The 27,621-nt window shown below is 45.0% G+C and overlaps 1 protein-coding gene across 2 annotated transcripts; it reads right to left on the bottom strand.

Moving 5' to 3' along the window:
- Positions 1-221: 221 nt before the first annotated feature.
- Positions 222-27,091, bottom strand: CHRNB3 (cholinergic receptor nicotinic beta 3 subunit). Of its 2 annotated transcripts, none has more exons than XM_070407401.1 (6): positions 26,860-27,091; positions 16,507-16,679; positions 14,954-14,998; positions 4,865-4,974; positions 3,709-4,591; positions 222-2,214 (listed from the first exon to the last, which is right to left on the bottom strand). In XM_070407401.1, exons 1-6 carry the CDS (start codon positions 26,912-26,914, stop codon positions 2,056-2,058), a joined length of 1,425 nt encoding a protein of 474 aa, XP_070263502.1. In that variant the 5' UTR covers positions 26,915-27,091; the 3' UTR covers positions 222-2,055. The 2 variants fall into 2 exon arrangements, with proteins under 2 accessions (XP_070263502.1, XP_070263503.1); XM_070407402.1 differs by having other exon boundaries at positions 16,507-16,658.
- Between the last annotated feature and the right edge of the window lie 530 nt (positions 27,092-27,621).

Below are 27,621 nucleotides of genomic sequence, written 5' to 3'. Positions count from 1 at the left end.
GGGCATATGCCCTGACCGAGAATCAAACAGTGACCTCCTGGTTCATAAGTCGATGCTCAACTACTGAGCCACACAGGCCAAGCTAAAAACCTTTTTAAAAAATTAAAACAATTTTTTAAAAATCTTTATTTTTGAAAGTATTATATAGGTCCTCCTTTCCCCCAATTAACCTCTTCCAATCCGCTCCCAACCCACCCCCAGGCCCTCACCATCCCATTGTCTGTGTCCACGAATTATTCATTAAAAACATTTTAATCTAAGAAAAAGTTTAAGGTATGTGCTGAAAATCACACACACAGAACTGGAAATATTGGAGGATTGAGCAAGAGTAAAAATTTGTCTTTATTTTAATGAAAAACCCAATACAAACTTGCTGGTACTGGTTTAATTAATCAATTGAGTCTTGACCATGTACACAGCTCTATTAGATGCTGTTGGGAATATAACAGAGGGTTATATTATGATATAGGCAAGGCCATAAAATTCACTTAATGAAATACTAAAGAACAATTGCCTTCTAAACCATATAGCAGAAACGGAAAACATCATGGATTTTCAGAGACAGGGAGTTCAGTGGGGCCCAGGTGCTCTGTCAAGGCTTCATGAGGAGGTGGAGTGGTAGCAAAGATCTGGAGAGTGAGGACAATTAGGACAGCTCTGCGTGTGCCCACTCCTGTGTGCATGCCCAGTGTGTCAACGAGTGTGTGTGCCTGCACGTGTGTGCCCAGGCATGTGTCTGTCCCACATGCTCACACGTGTGACGGAGAGTTGTGTGGGTCTTGCTGCGTCCACTTGGAATTAGCTGGCAAGATTGCCCACAGAGGATTTTTCTTGCTATACATTTGAAATAAAAATTTATTTGCTCTAAAGTTCTCTTTTGTAGTTACTTTCTGAGGGTTATGTGATATATAAATATTTATCCTTTTCCATATTTGAAGCGGGTGTTGCCTCCCAATTTAGCTGCAATGAGGAATAAGCTGTACGCACATGTATAAAGGTTTGACCTTTGCTGTATTTGTGGCTGGTCAGAAGGAGGATTGGGAAGTGTTTCATGTGGTATTTTTCAAAATTTAAGACTAGATTCTAATCAAAATGCATTTTTCTAAGATTAGTTTTGCCATTTACCCAGCAAACCAATGAGTTAAATAAAGTTAAAGTCAATAGCATTCTCAATAGAACAGTGATTTGCCCTTTGGTTTCACAATCCCGTCAGGGATTTACATCGAATCCTTGGTTTCATCATAATATTTCCCTATAAATCCTGTCCTGCAGTTGAGAGAAAGCAGATTCATTTTCCTAAAGGATCAAAGTTATAATTAGAAATTGTGTGGTTTAAAAATTGTGAAAGCCCCAGTATACATATCCAAAGAATAGAATTTTAGAGTGGAAAAGAGTGTCAAAAGTGATGTCATAACCGCTTACTGACCAGAGAGGACAAATGATGTGCCCAAGGCCCCACAGCTCACAGCTGGGAAATGGCTGGTCTAGAACTCAAGGGTCATTGTACCCTAGTTTCTACTTCCCCATGCTGCCTCCTTTTTAAAAAATTCCAATAAAACGTGCAGAAAAATATGGATATGTGGGTTACACACGGAGCCCCAATGTTCTATCATGGTTGTTGAAATTCGTTCATCCACAACACGCAGCCCAAGATGTATCTCAGGCAAAACCACCAAGAACAGGACACAGGAGACCCAAGTCCTGCCCACACAAATACCTTCACCGAGGCCTCCTTGAATTCTCAGGCCTCAGTCTTGTTAGGCCTCAGTCCAGTTCCTGGGAACATCCTTGTGCTGCCGGCGTGTGACCTCAGGCCTGGACATCTGACTCCGCCCTGAAGCCACGGCAGGGGCCTGTAGAGGTTCTGTTTTATTTAGACCCAGGCCCACGCTAATGGCCACCAGGAGTTTACTGTGGGCAAACCCACGTTCCCCCGGTTCAGTTTCCTTGGGGACGACACAGGCCCCTCCAAGAAGCACGTGCGTTTGGGTGCTGTGTATACGTGCCAGCTGGATGTCAGTTCTATGGCGTGATTTTGTCTCTTTGGAATGTATGTTAGATCGCTCTGGAGACTTGTTCCTTGTGGTCACTATGCAGCCACATCTTCAAAGCGGGCGTGAAAATCAGGACGGAGCCCATCACTGAGACTATCAGAAACAGCCACAGGAAGATGCGGTCCAGAACTTGCGCGACGAATTTCCAGTCTTGTACTACCTGCAAAAGAGACAAAAAGATAGCTTCCATTTAGGAGGCTGGGCAACCATTCTGGATTTGTTCCAAGGCACTTAGAGAGGGTAATATTCCGATTTACAGTTTTCAAAACACACCTAACACATCGCCTGTATGATAGGCTCGGATTCTTCCCGGCCACTTCACTAATGATGCCCAAACCAAACGGCCTGTGAACACTGTCATCAGCATCGAAGATGTACAATAGAAACACAGAATCGTTGATGCATTTGTAAGCATTGCTGATTAAAACGAGGGGAAACCCAATTTTTTTTTTACACAAATAAAAAGCCGATATCTCTCAGTGTGATGCTTCCTGATATTACATATGAAATGAACCACAAATTTTTAAGTTAAGAATTGTCATAGCTCAACGTCACAAGCCTATCTTTCTTCAACCCCACGTGTGGGCTTGGCTGCTCCAGCTCCAGAGGATGGACACTGCCAAGGAGGAGACCTGGCCAGGAGATGGCAGGGATTCATGAGGGAGAGAGGAGACCAAGTCCCTTTGGAGGAAGGGAAGTCAGGAGGAATGGACAACAAGCTGTTAAGGGCAAGGTCAGAGCAGGAATAAGCAGCGAGGCTGGAGAAGGACGGGCCAGTTATCATCTTTGAAGGGGAAAAATGCCCTATTTCAAGTCATAGATCTAAGTCCAGGACTATTTTGAGCCTGAAATTCACAACCTTAACACACATTTTTTGTTCAAATCTGTAAGCTAAATAACTACACCCTTTTCTCTCACCAAAATATTGGTTGTATCCCTCTTTTATTTTTTTCTTTATTGATTAAGGTATTACATATGTGTCCTTATCCCCCCATTGCCCCCACACACCCCCACTCATGCCCTCACCCCCGCCCTGGTGTCTGTGTCCATTGGCTAGGCTTATATATGCATGCATACAAGTCCTTTGGTTGATCTCTCCCCCTTACCCCCACCCTCCCCTATCTTCCCTGTAATGTTTGATGGTCTGATCGATGCTTCTCTGTCTCTGGATCTGTTTTTGTTCATCAGTTTATGTTGTTCATTATATTCCACAAATTAGTGAGATCATGGTAACACTCTATTTTTCATATTAGTTTAAAAATCTGACACTTTCTGTTCCTTTACTTCCAAATACTATGGATAGAAATATCCATCATCCCATAAAAAAATGAGAAATTACCAGAAACCAGAATAGCCTATTTAAAATGTAGAATTGAATTATTTGAAATAGAGTTAAGTCTAATCATAAGGACTAGCGCTTAATCCAGAGTTGCTTCACTCTTTCATATTCTGTTTTTGTGAACTTCTTAAAAATCCATGCCCAAATCCCTCATTTGTGTCAGGGTTTGTTTTAGATTTTGTACATGTAAAGCAGATAGCTAATAATGCCACATTTTAAACAACGACAGCAATTTTGTTGTAAATCGAAGTGAGAACATTCATTCTGGCGCAGCTCAGTGGCAGGCAGCATTATTCTGCACACCCGTCGACTCACCTGGCTGATGAAATGCTCCTTCTTCACGTGCCTGGAGATGTATCTAATGGAGTCAGCAGCCTTTTCCAAGAAAGCAACCAGAACCTTCTCTCCGTCCCCCATCTGCTTCTGTTTCTTTTTTCCTAGGACTTTACCTTTCACCACCCGTTTACTCTCGTCTTTCTCTGGGGAAGAGTAGCGATCCACGTGGTGCTTCATGCAAAGTAATTTAGGAAGTCTTTGCAGAAAGAGCCTCTTAACCCAGGGGGCCATGGGGTGGTGAGTGGACGAAGATCTGTGGTGAACATTAATGACGAACACAGTGACAATAATCGACAGGGTGACGAAAATCATGATGAACAACAGGTACTCGCCAATGAGAGGAATGACCTTGGAGGAGGAAGGGATTATTTCCTCAATCACTAGAAGAAAAACTGTCAGGGAAACCAGGACGGAGGTTGACAAGGAAAGTTTTTCTCCTTCGTCAGAAGGTAAATAGAACACCAGAACCGTCAGAAAAGAGAGTCCCAGGCAGGGGATTATCAAGAAGAGGGTGTAGAACAGAGGCAGGCGACGCAGGACGAAGGAATAGGTGATGAACGGGTAGGAGTACAGACCGTCTCTTCTGTGTCCCTTCATCCCTTTTGCATTTAGTATTTCCCACTCTCCATTATCGAAGAAGTCTTTTCTGTCGACGTTTTCGTTCATCAAAACGAGGTCGACCATGGCACCATCGTAAGTCCAGGACCCAAACTTCATGGAGCAGTTCTGCCGGTCAAATGGGAAAAACGTGACGTCCATGGTGCACGAGCTTTTGTAACTGGCAGGAGGGGTCCAGGTGACGGTTCCATTCGATTTCACGATGGCTTTGGTCATGAGGGAGCCTTCGAAACGCCCATCAGCGCTGTGGTGAAAGTAGTTTCACTTTAATGGTAAGCTGACTCTTATTCGTTTGGGGTGTGTGTGTGTGTGTGTGTGTGTGTATGTTGTTTTTTTGCCCACCACTGGACTATTTGTATTTTATTACTTTCCTACTACAGGGTCAAACAATAACTCAAAAAGAAACAGTTCCCTCATTACTTGAAGTTGTGCATTTCTCTTCATTATTTTACCAACATCAGGCTTTTCTATTTCTGGTCCTAACCTGCCCAGTGTCCTTTTCTTCTCTGATACTTACTTTTCAAAGAGAACTATGTCAGGGAGCCAGAGAGATTCTGATGGGACTTTAATGGAATGAATTCCGCCGTATTCATCAGGTTTCCAGCGTAATTTGTGGTCTGTCCATTCCTGCATACAATTAGCACACTGTAATTTTATTCTGAACAGTCAGTGTTTTTCACTTTGGAATCTTCAAGTTTATGTTAATTTACTAACCCAGTGTTTTACTTAAATAGTGCATTACTAGGTCTTGTGACCCTATCTGTGGCAGTTGAAAAGATAGGGCTCGAGCCAGCCTGTCTCTGGTCTTGCCCAGGCCCACACACCCATCCTACCTGGGATTTCCGAAATTGCTACATCTACCTCTCAATGAAGAAGCTCAGCCACAAACAACACTGATTCATGATCCATTTTTTTCCAGCCTATTTTCTCTTATGAAACAAAAAGCAATGATAGATCTAACTCAGTTTCTTCAAGGTGACTTGGCCCAGTGATATTTTAATCTCAAGGTAAAGGGTACAAATAATTTTGAATGTCACTCAAGAGTCCTGAACAAACATCCACCCGGTATGTTCCTATGAAACACCCAGGATCTGCTGACTACTCTTGATGACATTACAACTTTTATCCAAGGAAAAAATATTTTCCAAGAATTTTTTTTCTAAGTTTTAATCTGAACTTATCTTATGAGCACCCAATTACAGTTTCAAATTATACTCCTAATAGTGTTAGCCTCCAATGCTTACATATTTGTTCTCATCATAGAATGAAATTATAGCATGTTTTACAGGGGCTGATGGACCCAGATTAACAAGCATGACCATTAATTGATCTGATTATGAAGGTTAAGAGGATGGCATATGGATGACCCAATTACAGTAGAAATGGACTTCCTTAAAAAGATTTTGGATCCAGAATCTTATGAAATCTGACCTGAAAATTAAATTCTTCTATTCTGCTGTCCCTCATGTGGACAGTTGAGTAATGATGTAGGATAATGCTAAACGACATTTCAGAACGCTAGAAGGGTATGCCCAGTGCGAGGCTTCCTGGAGCCCAGTGATGTCAGCTTTGTCATTAAAAAAATGGGGAGTCAGCAGATGGATGACTTGACTGGATGGTAAAATATTACAATAAGCAGGATGCCTGAAAAGGATAGAACTACACACTCTAGATGAGATATTTCCTATTTTAGACAGTGTTTGTGAGGCTCAACCCTTGAAAAACAAATTTTTAAAAATATGAGTCTTTAAAAAGCTACATGCCCCCTAGCTGGTTTAGCTCAGTGGATAGAGTGTCAACCTATGGACTGAAGGGTCCCAGGTTCGATTCCAGTCAAGGGCACATGCCCCGGTTGCCCGCTGGATCCCCAGTAGGGGGCATGCAGCAGGCAGCCAATCAATGATTCTCATCATTGATGTTTTTATGTCTCCTTCTCCCTTCCTCTCTGAAATCCATAAAAAATATATTTTAAAAAATACTGCACTATAAGGGATAAAAATTGCATGACAATTTATGGAAAAACCATGCCTATGAAAACTGACAGTTTAAAAGGCCAAACTAATAAAGTATTTACCATGTTTACTTGGTACTCACAGGCTTATTTTTCCCCCCTTTCCTCTGCCCATTTCGAAAAGCAAATATAATTTCATTCCCATGAATAATTTGTTTCTTGCTGGGAGACTTTTACCATCAGCAGCAGGTCTGAATCTCAGCAATGTTGAGGGAAACTCAGAGTCGCATTTTTTGTCTGTTTCACTTTTACCTCACTTATGTTTTTAAAATTTATTTACAATAAAACTCACCTTTTCTTGTGTATAGTTCTATATGCAAACAGTTGTATAATCACTAACACCATCAGGATACCAGAATAGCTCTGTTGCCCAACAAATTTCCCATTTGTAATCAACCCCTCCCACATCCCCAACCCCTGGCAACTGCTGGTCTACTTTCTGATCCTATAATTTTGCATTTTCTAGAATTTCATATCAATGGAATCATGCAGTAGGTAGACTTATGATCCTGATTTCTTTTACTTATCACATGGATTTTGGATTCTTCTATGTTGTATTAATTTGTTCATTTTTATTAGTGAAGTCTCCCATTGTATGAATATACCACAATTTTTAAAATTTTTAATATTTTAAATATGTTTTTTGTTAAAAGTATTACATATGCTCCCTTTCCCCCCACTGACCTCTTCTAGCCCACCTCCACCCCTGCCCTAGGCCTTCATCACCCTATTGTCAGTGTCCATGGGTTATGCATATATGCATACAGGTTCTTTGGTTGATCTCTTCCCACCCACCCACCCTTCCCTGCCTTCCTTCTGAGATTGGACAGTCTATTTCAGTGATGGCGAACCTCTGACACGCGTGTCAGAGGTGACATGCAAACTCATTTTTTTGGCTGATTTTTCTTTGTTAAATGGCATTTAAATATATAAAATATATATCAAAAATATAAATCTTTGTTTTACTATGGTTGCAAATATCAAAAAATTTCTATATGTGACAGGGCGCCAGAGTTAAGTTAGGATTTTTCAAAATGCTGACACACTGAGCTCAAAAGGTTCGCCATCACTGGTCATGCTTCTATGTCTCTGAATCTATTTTGTTCATTAGATCCCACATGTGAGTGAGATCATGTGATACTTGTCTTTCTCTGGCTGGTTTATTTTGCTTAGCATAATACTCTGAATATACTACAATTCCTTTATCTATTCTCCAGGTAAAATATTTGGATTCTTTCCAGTTTTTAATGACCATAAATAAAGCCACTATTTTTCTGTCACTTGCACCTAAAACGTTCTCGGCTGATCCTGGGGAGAATCCCGTGGACCCTGAGCAGGCAGCATGCTGCAGGCACACAGGCAGTGAGCCCCACGGCGGACAGACACGTTCTCAGACAGATGGACAGGAGTTGAGCCCTTACATCCTAGCTCGGTCTTGGAAAACAATGTTAGTGAGCACAGCTAATGAGCCCAACCCCACAGTTCCTCCCTTTGGACCAAAAGATTTTTGGAAATGAAATCATCTGCCTCTTGGATCCAGCTTTCTCTCCACCCCAGGCACAGCCGGTGTTCACCTATGCCCAGCTCTGCACTGCAAAAGGGGAAGGTGCACGGCTGATATTCTGGGGCCCCTGCCTTGGTGCAAACACCATTGTTACCAGCTGTCCTAAGAGAACTGGGCCAAGCCCCAGGGCGAGGGATTTTTCAGCCAGAAAGGTTTGCCTTGCTTACTGGCCCTCGAACTGCGGCATGAACAGCTGTGGCCAGAGATAACAGAGAGGTAGTGGTATATAATGGGGCTCACAGTTTGGGGGGGATTAATGCATTCCACAAGCGTGCCAGGCTTGTGTGCACGTGGAACACACACCACCACCATGTACTCCAGCCTGGTGCTACCTCAGAAAGTAAACAAGTAAACTAACGAGACAACTGATAACCACACCTGGGGTCCTTGCTATGAAGGGGGAAGGGGGTGCAGTTGTGGGCAGGGAAGGGAGTTCTGAGGAGTTGGCCCTCCAGCTGAGACATGAAGGGTAAGAAGGAGCAGTGGGCGGTGGGTGCAGAGGTCTGCCGTAGATGGAGCCGTGTGAGGGGTGGGTTTGAAGCCCTGAGGAGGATGTAAAGATCTGCAGGGGATTCAGGCTGCGTTCCTGAGCAGTGAAGACAACGGGCTAGCTGACTTTTGGTGAGGGCTGCTTACTTGGGTGCACCCAGGAGAGAAAGGGCACGGAAGCCCTGGGCTCCCCATGTGGATTGTCCTTTATTTGTTGCAGGTGGAGAGAGTCACCCCTCACAAGCTCGGTGTCCTTCTGTAGCCAGACCTGGGGAATCGGACGCTGTACCTGACATGCCCATCAGAGGGCCTCACCGAATTTCTACCGCGATGTGAGTCCACTGCCATGCTGGCCGAGCCCCGTGCCCCCAATGACCACATCGTGTTAGACTCGGCAGGGACAGGATGAGGATCCAGAGCCCAAATCCTCTATCATGTCCTCTAAGGCGCTGTGAGATTTTCTGGGCAGGTCCCTGTTCTCTCCGAATCTCTGGGCGCATCTGGAGGTTAACCTCCTGCCTCTTCCCGTCTTAAAGTAAGAGATTAGAAATAATATCCTGTGTCCGTGGAGCACGTTCTAGCCATGGCTTTCAAAGCCCATGTCAAATATCAGCTCCACTTCCCACGGCTCCCAGTGGAGGGCTGTGTTATTGCAGGAAACAGGAGAGTAGGGGGCATGTCAGGGCCAAAGAACAAAGTTAATCTACCACTAAGAAAAAATGGAGAAAATACTCCAAGTCTAGGTTTCCTAACTTGGAAAAGTACAATTTCAAATCCCTGTCATGAATATCCCCTTAAAGTTGTCTTTCCTTACATATATTACCTGAAATATCACTCATAAATGTCTACCTGTTACCACAATTCAGAATGAAATTTCATTGAAACCTAAATCATAAGATTTTTTTTTACCATAAATAAATTCTTCAAATTATTCTCAGTTTAATAGTAAGACAACTAGATAGTCAGGGACAAATATTCCTTGCTATTGCTGTGATTTGCAGCCTGAGTAGGACATCCCTGGGTAGTTCAGTTAACTCAAGATCAGATGAGACTTTCTTAAAACCAAATTAATGTTGACTCATTTTAATCTTAAATACAGCAACATGATATATCATATGTCTCATATTCCCATTACATCCATGAATTGTCTGTGCCAACAGATGGGATTTGTCATTAAGGATGAGAAAACCCTCTAACCACCCACCCCAGCCTCCTACCCCCCAGCTGTCAGCCTGCTCTCTACCTATGAGTCTGTCTCTATTTTGCTTGTTAGTTCGTTTTGTTCATTAGATTCCACATATGAGTGAAAGCAAAGAAGAAAAAAAAAAGGAGAAAAAACTCATGGACATAGACAACAGTGTGGGGATTGCCAGTGGATGGAGGTGGGGTGGGAGGGGAGGAGAGGAAAAGGAGGGTTTAGGGAGGACAAATGGTAATGGCCAGAGAGTTGAGTTGGGTGGTGAACACACAATACAGCGTACAAATGATGTGTTGTAGAATTGTGCACCCCAAACCCGTATAATTTTGTTAACTAGTGTCACCCCAACAAATTAAATAAAAAGCAAAAAAGAAAGGATGAGAAAGCCTACAAAGGTGGCACAAGGAAATGACATTTACTGAGTCCTCCCTACATGCCAGATACTGTGTGCATCACATTCACACACAGGACTCATGTAACCTCCCAAGGACTCTGTGAGCGAGGTATTGCTTCCACTTTACAGATGAAGAGATTGAGGGTCAGAGGGGTGAAATAAGTTGCCCAGGTTTATATCGCCGGCCTTTAGACACCTAAATCTCTGCTCGATTACTCTTCAGGCTCCACTTGAATCAGAAGACCAAACTGGCCTATTTTGCTAAGATCAGGGTGAGGCTGTAGAAAAGGCAGGAAAATAAGATGGTGAATAAGTAAAGTCTGAGATGAATTCGTGGACTTGGAAGTGCCACTGCAGGTTGTACAAGGTAACCAGGCTTTGAGGAGGTCTCTCAGACATTTACAGCGAGGCGGTCCCTTCTACAGCAGATTTGTTTTTTTCTCCTCAAAGACCAGCCCCAGGGATCTATCCAAAGAGGCCTTCCTTATGTTTGCTGAACTTTTTGTTGACCTAAAACAGGAATCAGTTGTTGGAGGAACAACACTAGTTTAAGATGTCGGCCTTGGCAGACAGTCAGGCAGCTCTCTTTTCCTCAGGACCCTCCTGGGGAGAGGAGAGCAAACTGTTCCCAGCTACAGTGGAGCCAGCTCACTCAGAATCTTATTGTCTTATTGGTGTTTACCCCACAGTGCCTAGTCCGGTGCCTCACACAGTGCCCAACACGGAGTAGGTGCTCCGTAAGTCCTTGTGGAGTGAGTAAATTTGACATCTGTCATCACAGTGATTATTCAAATAACACCATCTTGGCAAAAGGTCAGACCCTTGGATCATAATGAAAGGTTGGTTTCATCTCCATTACGTTTAAGGTGCTTGCGATGCAGTTTTTTTTTTTTTTTTTAGCCCTGAACATGACAAAGCAGAATCTGAGTGGCTAGGGCATTACGTGCCTTCTCACACAGTTTCAGTGAATCAATGTTAATAATCTATTTTTAATTTGTAGGGTTTTGATTTCTCTCTGGAAGCACGAAGGAGGAAGACAAATGAATTTGTAAAATAAAATCAATAAAGTAAAGTAAAAATAGCTCCACATAAAGGACTTTCTCAGGCTGTCTCTAAATTTGTGCTTGAGAGGAAAGAAGAGGAATGTCTAAATATAACCAAGAACTGTGGATATAGAGGCTAACACAGAAGAATTGGGTAAAAAAAAAAAAAAAACCACAAAAAAACACAACAGCACAAAAAACAAGTATCTCAGTTGTGTATGCTACCATGGAACATACTCTTGTTCCAATTACGTCACATTTTATCCTCTCCATAGATATAAATTAGAGAGTAATTTTAGCAGAGTTATACAGGGAAAGAATTTCCAAGAGTTTTGCTCTAGTGTGAGAGCTTTGGGAAGTCTTGTTACTGGGAATGCTATTCAGGTGATTCACAACTTCTTCACCTTTTTGGCTTGCACAACTATCGATTCTGTAAGACCCAGTTTAAATATCTCCTCCCCTTGGAAGCTCTCCCTGTCTCATTTTCACAGTTCCTTATGTATACTTTCTTTATAGTGTTGATCATATTACAGTAGTTGGTGTTTGTTTGTTTTTTACACAATTAAAACTGTCCTCTCTCCTTAAAGGCAGGGCTGTTTTACTCTTTGTGTGTCCAAGATCTACAGAGTACCTGGCACTTAGTAGGATCTCAATAAACCCTGTGCAATGAATGAAAGATGCTATGAATCCTTACTTCATTCTCTCCTCACTGTCTTTCTAGACCAAGTCCATGAGATGTCCTAGGGACTGAGGAATCCATGCCTTTGAAGACAGGATTAGAAACCAGCCTTTACTGAGATAGATAGCACTGTGAGGACTGGACGTCTTCCCTCAGCTCCTTCCCGTCTGAGGAAGGGAATGATCTCTCTATATAGTGTAAGCCAGACTTCACTGAGCAGTGTGGAAATTGGACACTTCAATTCACCAATCCTCAGTTTTCTCATCTGCAAAGTGGGAATCCTAAGAGAACTTAATTTATAAGGTGGCTGTGAGAATTAACTGAGTCCTTTCTCATGAAACACCTAGCCTAGTGCCTAAGCACTTAGCAGTCCACAAATATTAGGTATTATTATTATTAGCTGCTCTGAAATTGAGATCCATGTAAAACACCAATGATAGCTTTTCTTTTTACACCAATTTTATTGTGTTCATTGTCCATTTTTTTTTGTACCTTTCATCTTTCTTTTATCCTTAAAAATATAAAAAAAATTTTTTAAACCCCATAAAGTGACATCATGGCAGAGTTCAAATGCCTCCTATTCCATGCAGCCTTCCCTGCCTGCCACTCATGCCATCGAATTCATCCTTTTTTGCTCCTGTATTGTTTGTGCCATAAGATAGTACTTATTAACTAACTAGAGGCCCGGTGCACGAATTTGTGCACAGGTGGGGTCTGGCTGGCCCCACCCCCGATTGGGGTGGGGAGGCCAGTTGGGGGCGGGGCTGGTGGGGGGAGGGGCCTCGGACTGTTGGCTGGCCAGCCCCGCCCCAGATTGGGGGGGCAATCCAGGGTGGGGTTGGCCTGGGGGAGGGGCCGTGGGCTGGTCGAACTCCGGGTCAAATTCTCAGTTGAGGGGACAATTTGCATATTAGCCTTTTATTATATAAGATACCTGTTGTGACATTCCACTCCTAATCCAGTTTGTGTGAGTGGAGCAGCTTTGATCATTTTCTTTGTGATTCTATGAAATGTGCAGTTGTTTTGCTACTTCGACTCCTCCTATGATTTAGAAACAGATCTTGATGTTTATAGGGCAAAGGCTGGGTGTGGCAGAGAAGGCCCAAACCAGGGAAACCCAGGTCCCAGCCAGAAGAGCTATTAGATTCTGTCTCTGCAAATGGGGACAAGGATACCTGCTTTGCTAATCAAGAGTGGCTGAGAACGTATATGAGATAAGAGATACGACAACCCTTTGCACATTAAATGCAATCCAAGTCTCTGGAGTGGGGCCCAAAGCCAGCAGGCTGGCTTTTCCAAGTGTCAGATGGCCCCCCTCCTACAGATCCCTCTTGCTCCGTTTTGTTGGAGGTTTTAGATTTTGAGTCTGTCCTGACCTGGAGGCATTCTCCAGGTCCCTGATTCCGGTGGCCTAACTGCTGGGAGTCATTTCCAAAGCTTCAGTGAGGGCCTGAGAGCCCGCGGCTGCTTCCCTTCACGTCTAATCTTGTTCTTTGGCTGATGTTTTCTTGCTTTCAAAACCTCAAGAAAGTATAAGCACCTACTATCTCAATTTCACAGGACAAGGGTCCCTGGACCAGTGTTTTATGTGGCAGATCAGTAAGAGCTTAACCCTGAGGAGCAGTTGGAGAAGGAGTGTGTGAAGCAGTAAGTTTGTTTGTTGTTTTTCTTCCTCAGCCTATTTACAGAGAAGTTTTATTTCTCTCCCCTGCAAGTTCAAATACAGGACTTCCTTTGGACTTTTATTAACTCAAAATACCTCCAAGTTCCACAGCCTCTAAAGTGGGATAAGTCTCTGAGGCTAGAGATAAATATATAGGACAATACAGATTATTTAGATTATATTTTTATACCTACATTCTCAGATTATTATTTTCTCCTGAAGATCTTTATTTGCAAGTAAAATAAAATGCAGATCTATTTCATAGGTTGCTAACATAGCTGCCAATTAAAGAATCAGAGAAACTGAAAGCAGTAAATATGCTCTCACTCTGATCAAAGTTTTTGAGTAGAAGCAACTTGATGACCCTAAATGAAGCTTGTGGATTCTCCTCACAGTTCCCTTTATCCATCGGTCCTTATAAACTATTAGCAGAGAGATCTAAACAATGTCCACTAAACTGGAATAAATAACTAACTTATTTCAATATAAAGAAATCAACAGTATTATGTTTGCATGTTAAAATTAAGCAAGATATTTAAGATAGCACCACCAAGAAGATTTTAAACCTGTGGGAGATTAAGTGGTATCTGAACATTCATTAAAAAACGAGCAATTAAACCAGCCTTCTCGCCTCCTATCAAGGAAGTGCCAATATTTTCTCCTTTCAGATAACACGTGCAACATCGGGTTTTGAAAGGTAATGATTTCCTGACAACTGGAGACCGAGCTCCTGGGGACAGACGCTTCTGTTTTAGGAAACAGGCCGTAGTCGAGCTAAAGCAATCACCGAGGCAGAGCTCTGAAGACCATTCAAACGCATTTTCAGTTACATCAGAAAAACATATTCATTGTTTTGTTTGAGGTGTCACTTTATTCTGAATCTCATGGTGGACTCCTCCTGTCAGTCCCTGCTTTCTCTCTGTAGGAGCAACAAGACTCCTGGGGGTAGGTTTTGCCCACAGAGGACTGGAGGACCGGTGGGGTGAGGGGGAACTTAACATCATCAGTTTTCTCATCCAAGTGCAGTGCCTTAAATGGGGGAAAGTTGCACCCTGGAGCCTTTACCCCCTTTTCTCCAAGTGGCCCAGGGACCATGCCCAGGCTTCATGATCAGTCACCCTCCCACCGCATGCCCAGTGGACAGTCCAACAGAAGGAACAACAACAGAAGAAGGCACCCCTGTGAGTGCCCAAGACCTGCTTTCTGACTCTTGCAAAAGAAAATTAAAAAATAATAGACCCACCCTGGCTGGGTGCCTCAGTTGGTTGGAGATTCATCCCACACACCAAAAGGTTGCGGGTTCAATCCCCAGTTGGGGTGTCATACGGAAGGCAACCCACCGATGTTCCCGCCCTCTTTCCCCCTTCCCTCTCTCTAAAAAATCAACAAAAACATATTTAATAAAATAATTTAAGGAAGATTTTTTTAAAAGAAACCCACCTGCTCCCAAATATCTCCCTAAAGAACCCAATATGCCCTTTAAAATAATTCTTTTTCAAATGGGAGCCTTTTTAAAGAATGGAAATGATCAGGTTGGCAAGTACAGTTCTTAAGTTGACATTTACCTGTTTGAGCCATACATTTGTTGTCATCAGCTGGTTCTTTTCATCCTAAGAAAATGACAAATAAAAAGATGTAAATTCAATTTAAGTGAATTTTGAATTTTTTTTTGTCAGAATGAACTCTCTGAATCTTACCTTTGAGGTGTTCAAAATGTAAAGAATTCTCAACTTAAGAACTTAAATGCATGAGATCCTAAAATATTATGCATATTTTGCTTAAAATGAAAAAAAATTATTAAAGCAAGTAGCGGTTCATTATGGTGGTATCCTATCTAATAATAGACAAACATGGTAATTAACCATACCTTCGCTACCATTGCCATTGACTGATCAGCACGATATGCAAATTAACTGCCAACAAAGATGACAGCTAATTTGCATACTGTAGGCAGGGCGGGACACCGGGAGCCATCATCCAGGCCCCCGTGTGCGACCCCAGGAGCCGCTGGAAAGCCAAGCTGCAGGCAAGGCGGCCCCCTGGGACCCAGGAGCCCGTCGGCAAGGTCTGCAGGCCCAGTAGCGATCAAGCTATGAGGGGGATGGTGGGGGGCGGAAGGAGCTACAGGAGCAGCTCTGGCCGGAGACTGAAGACTCTGGCCAGAGTGAGGAGCAAAGGCTGAAGGCTCCAGCCACAGCGAAGACTGTGTTCAGAGCGAAGATGGAAGGCGGTGGCCAGAGTGAAGGTCTGGGTCCCGGGTGCCAGAGGAAAACTGGTGCTGGCAGCCAGGGGAAAGAAGGCCTATTGCATGAATCTTTGTGCAATGGGCCTCTAGTTTGTATATAATTGCATAACCCAGGAAGCACTTTTGGGATGCCAAATAGAATTAAATATTAGCTAAATTGGAGTGGGCTATGCACGATTTTCTAGAAGGACTCCTGGGCATTGAGTCAGCTGGGGTGGGTGTGGTGGGTGGGGGGTTGGGTAATGTGGGAGGATTACTCTGGGACTTTGGGGACCACAGCAGGATGATTTTGCAGGATTTGGGTTGTTACAGTTCACCGATTTTCCAAGAACGCCATCATGGCAGAAGTACGAGCTCAGCAAGAAAATTAGCAGAGAATCCCAAAGTGTGGGTGAGGTCAGGGAAAGGTGCTGGGGCCTGAGGGGCCCAGGGAGGATGGTGGGGTTGCCCAGGCACTGGCTCTGGCTGTCATCATCTATCTGCCCTCACTCCTTGCAGTTGTCCCTACCAGCCCTCCCTCAGGACTCTGGATTAGCCTGGGTTCAGCTCTCCTTCTCCCCTGCCTCCTCTCCTCACCCCGGGTGCCCACAGCAAACCCGTCAGCGGCAGTGCCCATCCATCCTCACAACCACATCCACCCTCCAGCAAAAAGGCCCCACACTAATGGTGTCGCAGTGAAAATGCACCCTGTGACACTCCTCATTCTTTCCTCGGGTCATTTCACTGGCTTCTTGGGGCAGATTTTCTCTCCCAGTAAGTTATTTTTAAAATCGAAATGGCAGCCATGGGGAAAGAAAGCAAAATAAAATCTCAGACTCACAAAGAGGTTAAGGAATGCATGTTCTTTTTGGGTTCGTGTCAAGGATTACTCACCACATCTACAAGTTGAGATATTTTCAATCCAAAGTGTACTTTTATGGTGTCATTAGAATTTAATACAGGGCGAACCCACTTCTGATAACCTTGGAATAAATGCCTGAGGAGGGCGTCTTCAGTTTCGGCTATTGAACGGAACTCTGCGGCTGCTGCAAGAATCATGAGGGAACCTGAATTAATGGGAGAGGCATAACGGTTGCTTTCGCATGCTATGGCTGAACCTTCACATACAGGCTGTCCCCCAAAAATGTATACACACATTAAATAATTATAAAGGCGGTGTTTATTAAAATACCTTTCATTTTCAAAATTGAGCTATCAGCTGTTAAAGTGTGTCCACATTTTGGGGGGACACCTTGTATTCCTACACGGCCTAATTCAGCAAAGACAGTTTTGAGGGCAGCAGGGTTCCCTTTAACCATTCTCCACGCCCACAACACACAGCTAAAAGTTTACTATAAACTTTACCCAGAACTTGACTCTCACGGGGTCTTCACATCATGAGGTCAACACCTTGACCCCAAAAGATCATCTACAGTCACCCCCTTACTCTCCACCTCACAATTCACCTCCTTACAGACATGGGCTCTGTCCATGTGCTATTGTTCATCACTGCCCATTGGGCCCCTTCATACATCTTATCACAATTTGTCGTTTACAGTATTTGTCATTATTCGTCTTCCCCTTGAGCTCCATGATGGCCGGCACAATATCCGTTTTATTTGATGATGCTTATCCAGCACCTAGAACAGTGCCTGGCCCATAGCAGGTGCTCATTTTATATCCATTTAATGAATGGACCGATGAAGGGAGTGTGTCAGGACCACTTTCCAGCTCTCCAGCACACATCCACTCAACCCTGCCTCGTGCACTGAGTGGTTCTCTCACTTCTTCCTGAGAACGTCTTCCTTCACGAAGACCTTCCCTGGTCCACAACCAGGGTCAGCGGCTCTTCTCTGCCCCTAAAGGTGGGAGAACCTGAGAAACTCCCTAATTTCAAGTTTTAACCCTCCAGTTGCAGAAGTGGCTTAGGAATGCAGTCTAGAGATATGTTTTGTCTCTTCTCAGTGTTATCCTATCAAATTTAAAACAAGGAAGCTCTTTGTTGTTGCTCTAAGTATAGCCCCTTCTTCATATATTCAGCAACCTGTTAATATCCTACAGCAATTCATCCTGCACGGTATGTTTTACCATAGAAAACCTTTTTTCCCACTGAGAGATACACATTACGAGAAATGATCACATGCAAGACACACACCCCCTCCCCCCACCAGTTTACCAGATCAAAACCCCAAAGTTCTTAGTAGGAAGAAAAGTACAATCGCACACATTCCCCATATGTGCAGGACACCGTCAGCTTATTAAGGGAGTAGAAATTCGAAATGCACTCAGGCGGCTCCTTGGAGTGAACAAGGGTATGGATAGGACAGGCTCTGTGACTGCCTCCACTCTTTTCTCCTTTGCTTTAGAAAGTGTATTAAAATGCAAATGAGTGACGGAGAGAGATAAAACCTTACATTTGTGCTTATTTATTTAAACTTTGATGCTTCAATACTCTCAGCAAGCGGAGCTGGGCGGCTGCCAGGGCAGCGCTCTGTAAAGGCCCCAGAACCTTCCTGGAAACGGAGCGGGAGGGAGGAAATTGAAATTCCCCGAAGCCTTCGGAGGCGAGAGGTGTTCATTGTTCAGGCTGAACCTCCAGAATTTCCCTACCCCACGTCCTGTCTAACTTCCTTCAGAATGCCTCGCAACAATGATTGCGTCCCAGTCCCACCGTCTCCACTGGGGATCACCACCCTGATCCCGAACTCCATCATCTCTCTCTCTTGGATTCCAGTTCCGCTTCCTAACATCTCCCACTCTTGTTCCTTTCACAGTCCATTTTCTGCCCAGCAGCTAGAGACATTGCTTCAAAGCTGAAAAGAATATGTCAGTTCCCTGCTCCAACCCACCAAGGGGCTTCTCATCAAATTGAGGAAAAACACCCCAAGTTGTTACCATGGTCTCCCAGGCCCTGTGTGGCTGCTCCCCTCTCCCCTCTGCCTGCAACCCTGCTGCCTTCTAGTGCCTCAGGCCCATCTGCTCTTTCCAGAACAGGCCAGTGTGGTTACACTCTGGGAAGGTCTTGCCGACACTCATTCCTTCACTTTTCCCCTTCTTTGCTCAAATGCCTTCTCCTTAAGGAAGTCATTCTAAGCTACAGGATCTAAAAATCTCTCCCCACACTCTATCCCTTTATGGAAATTTCTCCTATGTCAGAGGCTTGATCATATTATATGTTTATTTGTTTATTGTCTGCCTGACCCACTAGGAAATGCCAGCTCCAGGGCTGTCTCCCCAGCTCCTAGGGCACTGCCTGGCACACAGTGGCAGCCGAGCTAAGAAACATTGAATGATAACGCAGTTATCTGCTTGGCTTTTGTTTGCCGAGCAGTTTTTGGAGAGTTTGGGCCAGAGCTGAATTGCTAGGGAGAGGAGCGAGGCATGGGGGCCACAGCTGTCCCCCTTTTCTGGCTTCCCCTGTGCAGGCAGCCCCTCCTTCAAGGGGGAGAATGCTGTTTGTGGCAGACACTGTTAGTTCCCTGCCCAACAGTCATTTACCCTTTCTTCCTTACTACCCGATGCTACTTTATTCAGGATTGCATGGTGCCCACTTAGAATGTTCCCCTCTCAGGCTCCCTTACAGCTAGGAATGGCCGTATGACACCTGTGGCCAAGTAAGAAACAAAACAGAAGCCACCGAGTGAGGTTCACTCAAGAGGATGGGCTCAATCGAACCTGCACCTTTTATCCTTTCATCTTTTACCCTCTGCCCTTTCTTCTTCCTTCCTGGAATTGGGACATGATGTCTAGAGAATTAGCCACCCAATATGCAAGTGAGCCTGATCAAAGCTGCACATACAAGAGGGCAGAACAGAAAGCCTGACGCAGCCTGGGTCCCTGATGGCATTGCAGGATTGCCCCAGCAGCCCTGGACTGCCTGCCTCCAAATTTCATGGTGTGTGAGAAAAGCAATCCCCCTATTTAGCTAAGCTGCGGGGGCCGCTGTCACATGCATCTGAGAGCAGTTCCACCTTCTGAGAGTGACAGAGTACTGACCTTCCCTGAGAGCCCTTGTGACCAACCTCAGCCCAATGAGTAAATATTACATAAGACAGCATCTCACAACAGATGGAGACACTCCAGGGAGCTGAGACACTGCATAATGTCTGAACCAAGACACACGCATCCGTACACACACACGCATCCGTACACACACACACACGCACACACACACACACACGTCTTAGCTTGGACGACCCTGAGCCATTATAATTTGGGACATAAAATAGATCTCTCTCCTGGCAGGAGGTGGGGTTGCATGTTGGGATGGGGCTTCTAAGATTAGGACCTTGACATTCCCGGCGTTGGTCACCCCCGAAGCCATACCCTCCTTGAGGATAGGTGGGCCCAAAGGGAGATGAGCAGGTCTGCTCCTTCAGGGACCTGTATATGCTTTGATCCATGTGTCCAGTGTCAGAGGGTGAGTGGCTGTCTGAATCAAGGGAGGGAAAGCACAAATCTGTACTGGCTGCTATGGGCTGAATGTTTGTGCCCCTTCAACTTCACGTTGAAGTCATGTTATATCCAATGGGACTGTATGTGGAGATAGGGCCTATCAGGAGGTCATTAAGGAGAAGTGAGGTCATCAGGGTGGGACCTCGCTTCTCCTCAGGATTGATGTCCTCATAAGAAGAGGAGGGAAGACCAGGGATCTCCCTTCACACAAGCACTGAGGAGTAGCCACATGAGGACACAGCCAGAAGGCAGCCATTTACAAGCCAGAAAGAGAGTTCTCACCGGAAACTGAATTCCTGGCACCTTGATCATGGGTTCCTAATCTCCAGGACTGTGAGAATAAATTGTTAAGCCACCAGTCTGTACTAGAGTATTTTGATATGGCAGCCCAAGCTGACTACTACAGTCTGTATTGACCAAAACAGACCTGACAGGCCAAAGGTGTCATGCTTTTGCCTAATATCTTCAAGCTTCCCGAACTCTCTGAAAATAAAAGCTGGAGCCATTGATGTTATTGGAGCAGGTATAGAGCACAGCCCTGGAAATGTTTCTGGATTGTCTGCTTTGTCTGCTTTGTAGACTAGAACATTATGAGGAAGAAAAAGTGCTTCCACCATTGATTTTTTTTTAGGCCAGGGCCTCAGTAAATATTGTATGATGTTTAGTGAATGAACAAATGAATGAATGAATGAATGCACAAAAGGCCTAATCGAGCTTTCTGTGCACAGGGGAAGGAGGCCAAGGGATCCCAGCGCTAGAGGATACAGAATCACAGATGTGCTCAAGACTACCAGGACAGGTGTTGTCTGTGTTAAGGAATAAATGCATTCCTGAAAAGCTGTGTGTAAACAACATTTTTGCAGATGAATATAGTTTAAATTAATTAGGCAAGGCCAATATCCTATCTAATAATAGAGAAACATGGTAATTAACCATAACTTCGCTACACTTCCCATTGGCTAATCAGCGAGATATGCAAATTAACTGCCAACCAAGATGGCAGCCAGCAGCCAGGCAGCTGAAGCGAACAGGAGGCTTGCTTGCTCCAGTGATGGAGGAAGCCAAGGTTCCCCACCTGCCCCTGCCAGCCTCTGAGCTGCAGTCTAAGAAACAATGTTACAATAATAGAAGGTAAATAAACCCCAGAAACCTGCTTTCAGCAGTCAGAGCTGGAGCTAGCAGGACCACAACAGTGTTACAATTATAGAACCCAAACAAACCCAGATACCTGCTTTCAGCAGCCAAGGTCTCAGAGCTGGAGCCGAGCCTCAGAGCTAAAGCTGGCTCTCAGTTCCAGTGACAGCCATAGAAGGTAAATAAATCCCAGAATAAAAAAGAAAAAGAAAAAAAGAAGAGGTTGGGAGCTTCAGTCACCCGCCAGCCTGAAAACGGCCCTCAGCCCCTCACCCAGACTGGCCAGGCACCCCAGTGGGGACCCCCACCCAGCAGGGGGAGTGACCAGCTGCAAACAGCCATCATCCCCTCATCCAGGCTGGCCAGGCACCCCAGTGGGGACCCCCAACCTGAAGGGGGTGTGACCAGCTGCAAAGGGCCATCATCCCCTCATCCAGGCTGACCAGGCACCCAAGCGGGACCCCCATCCTGATCTGGGACACCCTTCAGGGCAAACCAGCCGGCCCCCACCTGTGCACCAGGCCTCTATCCTATATAGTAAAAGGGTAATATGCAAACTGACCCTAACAGCAGAAGGACTGGGAATGACTGGTCACTATGACACACACTAACCACCAGGGGGCAGACGCTCAATGCAGGACCTGCCCTCTGGTGGTCAGGGCGCTCTCACATGGGAGGAGCTCTGCTCAGCCAGAAGCCAGCTGATGGCTGCCAGTACAGTGGTGTTGGTGGGAGCCTCTCCTGCCTCCTCAGCAGCGCTAAGGATGTCCGACTGCAGTTTAGGCCTGCTCCCGGCTGGCAAGTGGACATCCCCTGAGGGCTGCTGGGCTGCCAGAGGGATGTCTGATTGCCATCTTAGGCCCAATCGCCTGGGGAGTGGGCCTAAGCCAGCAGGTGGTCATTCCCTGAGGGGTCCCAGACTGTGAGAGGGCACAGGCTGGGCTGAGGGACCCCCCTTCCCCGAGTGCACAAATTTTTGTACACCGGGCCTCTTGTCTAATCTAATAAAAGAGAAACATGCAAATTGACTGTACCTTCACTATGCCCCCAAGCCATGCCCACAAGCCAATCAGAGCAACTATATGCAAATTAACCCAACCAAGATGGCAGCTGGCAGCCACAGAGCTGGAGCAAGCAGGAGGCTTGGTTGCCCCAGCGATGGAGGAAGCCAAGTTTCCCGCCTGCCCTGGCCGGCTGTGGCCTCCACTAAAGGCAACAAAGTTTCAATTATAGAAGATAAATAAATCCCAGATCCTGCTTCCAGCCAGCCTCCACAGGGAGCTTGGGTGGCTGGGGGCCATGGCCAACCTGCAAACAGCCATCAGCCCCTCACCCAGACTGGCCAGGCACCCCAGCAGAACCCCCACCCTGATGGCTGCCAGCACAGCAGTGATGGCGGGAGCTTCTCCCGCCTCCTCAGCAGCACTGAGGATGTCAGACTGCAGCTTAGGCCTGGTCCCCGCTGGCAAGTGGACATCCCCCAAGGGCTCCTGGGCTGCCAGAGGGATGTCTAACTGCCAGCTTAGGCCCGATCCCCCAGGGAGCAGGCCTAAGCCAGAGGTGGACATCTCCCGAGGGGTCTCAGACTGCCAGAGGACACAGGCCGGGCAGAGGGCACCCCCCCCTCCTGAGTGCACAAATTTTTGTGCACCAGGCCTTTAGTAATAAGATAAATTGACAAAAGCAAGAAGCTTCTCTTAGAAGGTGACACCCCCACACACACTCTCCTCCACCATGTCAGCTTCCTGACCGGGAGGATGGGAGAGCATTTATATTCATAACTACTTCAGCATTAATTAAAGAAGAAGGAAAAGTGAAATGATAAAGAAGCAAAGACAACAGAACTGGGAAGGACCTCCAAGAAGATCTAAGCCCTCATTTTACAGGTGAAAGTTTGGGGGTACCCAGAGGGGGAGTGATTTGCCCAGGGTCACCCCGTTCAGTTAATAAGTGGTGGGTGTGGCTCCTGACTCCCAAGTCCACCGTCTTTCCACCAGCCTATGAGACTCTGAAGATTGAGGAGGCAAAAGTCGTTCCCACTGCTATGGGCTCTTTACTGTCACATAAAAACTGTTCCAACAATTCACATCTATGAACAGATGCTCATTGTTATGCTATTTTTGTTGCTGTGTTGTTTTAGCATTGTATTTTCCAAAAACACTTTAGTGTTGTTTAAAGCAACCTGTTGCCTGGAGGAATGATGTTCTAAAACCAGGTCACAGTTCATCTTCGTTTGGTCTTAGGGAGACACTTAACTCTGGTGACTGTGTCCTCTGATCCTCCTCGAATCTGCCGGTGCACCGGCAGACTGCTTTCCCCGGGATGTCTAGAACGGGCACCTCTCTCTATGATCACTCTTCTTGGAGGTTGTCCTCCAAGAAGACTTGACCATGGTCCTCCCACATTTCCTTGCTTTGAGTTCTGCTTTGCATGCTCATCCCTCTTCCCCCAACACACACACTTAGTCTAACGCACATCTTCAGAGGGTGTGTGCTGCCTGTTTGCCTGTTAAAGCTTTTCACCATCTCTTTTGGTAAAAAAGGCATTTCGTTTCTCCCTTAACCCCAGTCCCTCCCCTTTCTCTTCTCCTCTCCCTCTCCCTCTCCTTCTCCCTCTCCTTCTCCCTCTCCCTGCTTAGTCTTTGTCTCATTTTCCCTTGGGACTAGACAAGCAATTCCACGGGCAGGGGCTGGGAGAGGCAGCACCAGAGAGAGAGCACATGCAGGGGACTGGGACAGGCAGGGATGGGAGCCCTTGTGTATTTCCTCCAAAGGGATCCCGGGCTGGGAAAGCGCTCCAGGAGGGAACACTGCTCTTGGCTCAGGATGCTAAGCCTGTGGCCAAACCTGTCACTCATTAGAATGAAAATCCAACAAATATTTACGTAACACTGAGAGGCACTGCACTCAGATCCAGAGACATGAATTCTGGTCCTGACTCCAAGCCGCATGATCTTAAGCAAAGCATTTAACCTCGCCCAATAAAAATACAGAGTGGGAGATCGGTAAGGGCCCTACACACAACTCACACGCCCCGAGCTTCTAGGATCTCTGCGTTCACGAAACAGCCACACAAGGTAACCTATTAATGCCAGATATTTGCTGCCCCCAAAGATATGAAAGAGAGACAAAGTTGAAGATGCACCACCATTGATTAGAGGACAGACCTTCACCCCGGGCGGCCACTTACGGAAGCAGAGCAGGCGTCCAGGTAAAGGTACCTAAAGCTATCAAGGGACTGGACAGGAGTCACCCCCGTGAGGAGGTGAGAGCTCTCTCCGCCCCAGCAAGTGGAATCGGGAGAGATTCATTTGGATGAGGCACCCAGCAGCAGCTTGAGACAAAGAAATGTTTCTTTGGAACCTACAGCGTGACCTTGTGCTCTCTTTATGTTTCTTGATCTCCTTTCCTCTCCTTCCTCCGGGCTCTCAGACCCGCTGCTCCCTCCTCACCCTCATGTCAATACTTCAGCAACATTCTGACAAACTCACTCCCACCAACATATGAATAATTGATAAGACTCGATAGATGAAACTTCCCGTGATTACTTATGGTTTTATTGAAGACAACACTTCATTGTTTATTCTCAGCTGGGAGAGTAAGGAAATAATTGAAGAATTTCAAACTTCAGCAAGTATGTTTGAGAGACGTGCTTTTTTTTGTTTTGACACCTTTTGGTATATTTTGTCTTTGCTTTCCATGATCACCACCTTGTCCCCCCAAAAAAGCATACCACAAACACAGTAGCCTTTTCTGTTAACACATAGAGCTAGCCTGCAGAGTGAAAGCCAATATACGTATTTAATGGATTCTTGCTAGCAGGAGAGGCTATTAGAATGGTTGTGTCTTATTGCCTCTTGCATCCCACATGCTAAAACCATTCCTAGGATACAGGAGATCCTCAGTAAATATTTATTGAATGAATAAACCCACGTCATCATGTGGTAAGAGCGTTGGGAAGATAAATAAGATACAGTCCCTATTTCTGGGAGCAGACACAAACACACAGAGCATGATTAAGCAATATAAGGAATGTCACGTGGCCATACACAATTATCCTTTTCACCGAAGCCAGAGATATAAAGAGAGGGGTTCCTCCTTGTAATTTGTGTGACCAAAAGAAATGGTTTCTTTACAATGAGTAGTAAAGGACTTAAGGAAAGGTGTACAGGTCTAAATATAGAAATAGACTCCAGTGGATCTAGAAATATTCACAAATATGAGAGTTCCTAGGGTTATTACATAGATTTATTATAGATCTATGACCGATGTATACAGCTCAGTATACACTCTCAAACTCCTGCAGCCTACGCAATGGGGATGAGGCCAGGTTCTCCTCCCAATCCGATTTTTTATGTAACTGTCACTGTGCATGGAGGAGGATGCATGGGTGAACCAAGAGGGTTTGTGCTCACTGCCCTTGCTAACCAGTGAGATGATTTCCCTGGAGAAAAAATGATAAGAATCAATCTTTTCATAGTAAATAGAATAGTAAGTTAGGGCAAAAACCCATTAGATGCATGCACACTAATTGGATGCTAACGCACACCAAAGTTGATTATTATTTTTGTGATTGGCAAATTGCATTTCGGGCTTTGCAGAGACCAAATGTAGTGATATTGGAGAGTGGGTTTGATACTCTCTGCACTTAGAAATCACTCTGTTTCTGAGTCCCAGCAGGAGGAATGGCTACAGTGTTGAAGATATGATAGTGTCCAGGTGTGTGTGTGTGCCTCGAGGATTTATTTCAGGGTTTAGGCAAATCTATGTCAGAACCTCTGGTTCTCCATCTGAAAATTGCAATAATCAAACCTGGCAAAAATACTAGTGACAAATAAATACAAATTGCTGAGGGAATGAATGACACTGTTTCCTCACCATCTGGCTCCTGGCTCTCACTGGTTTCTGGTGCAGTGGAAGGGTTTTCTGCTCCTAAGTTACATAAAAAGTGAAGTGATTTCAAAACCCAGAACACCGGCAGGTGCAATGACCACTTTCTCCTAAAGTTTTCAGTTTTCCGCTTCTTTCCTTTTTTCTTTTCCCTCTCTTCCTCTCTCTCTTCTTATTTGCCCTCTTTATTAGAAATGTCTCAATTTTCAGGTGCATAAGAGTCACAAAAGGCTCACACATGTTCCCAGACTTTTGATATACACCTTTGTTTGATTGTAATGTACAAACATACTAAATATGCCCATCATACACAAAATTATTAAAATATTTATATATAAGTCTACAAGATAGATTGGACAAAAGTATCGATACACAGATACGATGATTATTAGTAGGCAGGATATAAAAATGTCAATCCAATACATTTCTGTGCCAAGTATTTTAACAATTCTCTGAGTGACATTCAGTGCATCTGGTAATATTTCCCCTGCTTTTATATCTTCCTACCAAGCTCATAATGATTCAAAAGGAATAGCACGATAAATGACCAAAGCATAAACATTATGAGATTCCTGGGTATGATTTCTTTAGCAATCTACAGATTTTATAGAATTATTCATCGAAGCCACATCCTAAGGGTTACCCTAAAGGTACTTATGCATGACACTTTGTAATTCTAACATTCTCAGCACCATGGTTCCACCGTCCTAGCTTGAATAACTCCTCAGCGATAAAGTTTTCATTCAGTTTAACCCGAGCTTTAGCTTACCTGAGGGAGTGACACCCAGGACGAGGAGCACCAGGATGAAACCTGCCGGCGTCATGATGTCATGTTAGAAGGAAAATTTCTTCCTTTTCAATCACACAGCGTTTCCACCGGGAGAGGGGGTTTTGGAAGGGATGTGCAGTGGTTCCGAGACTGACCCAAGGGGAGCGCAGACACCTGAAGTGGGAGACAGCAGCCTCTGTCCATCTCACATCAGGGTAACGTTTGTGAAGCACACTTCATTGATTTCCCGTCAGCTGTCAGGTCCTGCGAGGCTACAACGGATCTCTGGGTCCTAACTCCTGACTCATTAATTTACTCTCCTGCAAAGAGACGCAGGGCAGTGGAGAAAGGACGGGGCGAGACCACTTCCAAATAGTCTGCTGGAGATCTGTGTAAAGGAGAAACGCTGCATTTGATAACCTGCGTCCTGGGAGCTGGTGAAAAGTTTCTCCTATGTGCTATTCCTCTGTTGTCTCGGGGTTTAAGAATATGAATGAATCTGAGGGGGTCAAAAGGCACAGAGTTCCTGTTGTCAAACAAGTCCTGGGGATGCCAAGCCCAGCATGGAGGCCGTGGCTAGCAAATACTGTACTGCACACTCGAAAGTTGCTCACAGAGTAAATCCTCAAAGTTCTCATCACAAGAGGAAAAGTTTGTGACTGCGCTGATGGATGTTAACTAGACTAATTGTGGTGATCATTTTGCAACATATAAAAGTATCAAATCGTTATGTTGTACATCCCAAACTAAGGTTAAAAACAA

Source organism: Myotis yumanensis, unplaced genomic scaffold (assembly GCF_028538775.1).
Source record: "Myotis yumanensis isolate MYYU_CA2020_CCGP unplaced genomic scaffold, mMyoYum1.0.hap1 SCAF_3, whole genome shotgun sequence".
In the NCBI taxonomy this organism is placed as follows: Eukaryota; Metazoa; Chordata; class Mammalia; order Chiroptera; family Vespertilionidae; genus Myotis; species Myotis yumanensis.
This window is presented reverse-complemented; position numbering and strand designations above follow the sequence as displayed.

Bases quoted from the DNA above. Each gene is read 5' to 3' on its own strand.
- CHRNB3 (XM_070407401.1), bottom strand. From the start codon at position 26,914: ATGACGCCGGCAGGTTTCATCCTGGTGCTCCTCGTCCTGGGTGTCACT. The intron at 16,680-26,859 runs GTAAGCTAAAGC...CCATTAATTCAG, and splicing joins CCTGGGTGTCACTCCCTCAG to GTTCCCTCATGATTCTTGCA. The intron at 14,999-16,506 runs GTGAGTAATCCT...TCATTTTCTTAG, and splicing joins TATCTCAACTTGTAGATGTG to GATGAAAAGAACCAGCTGAT.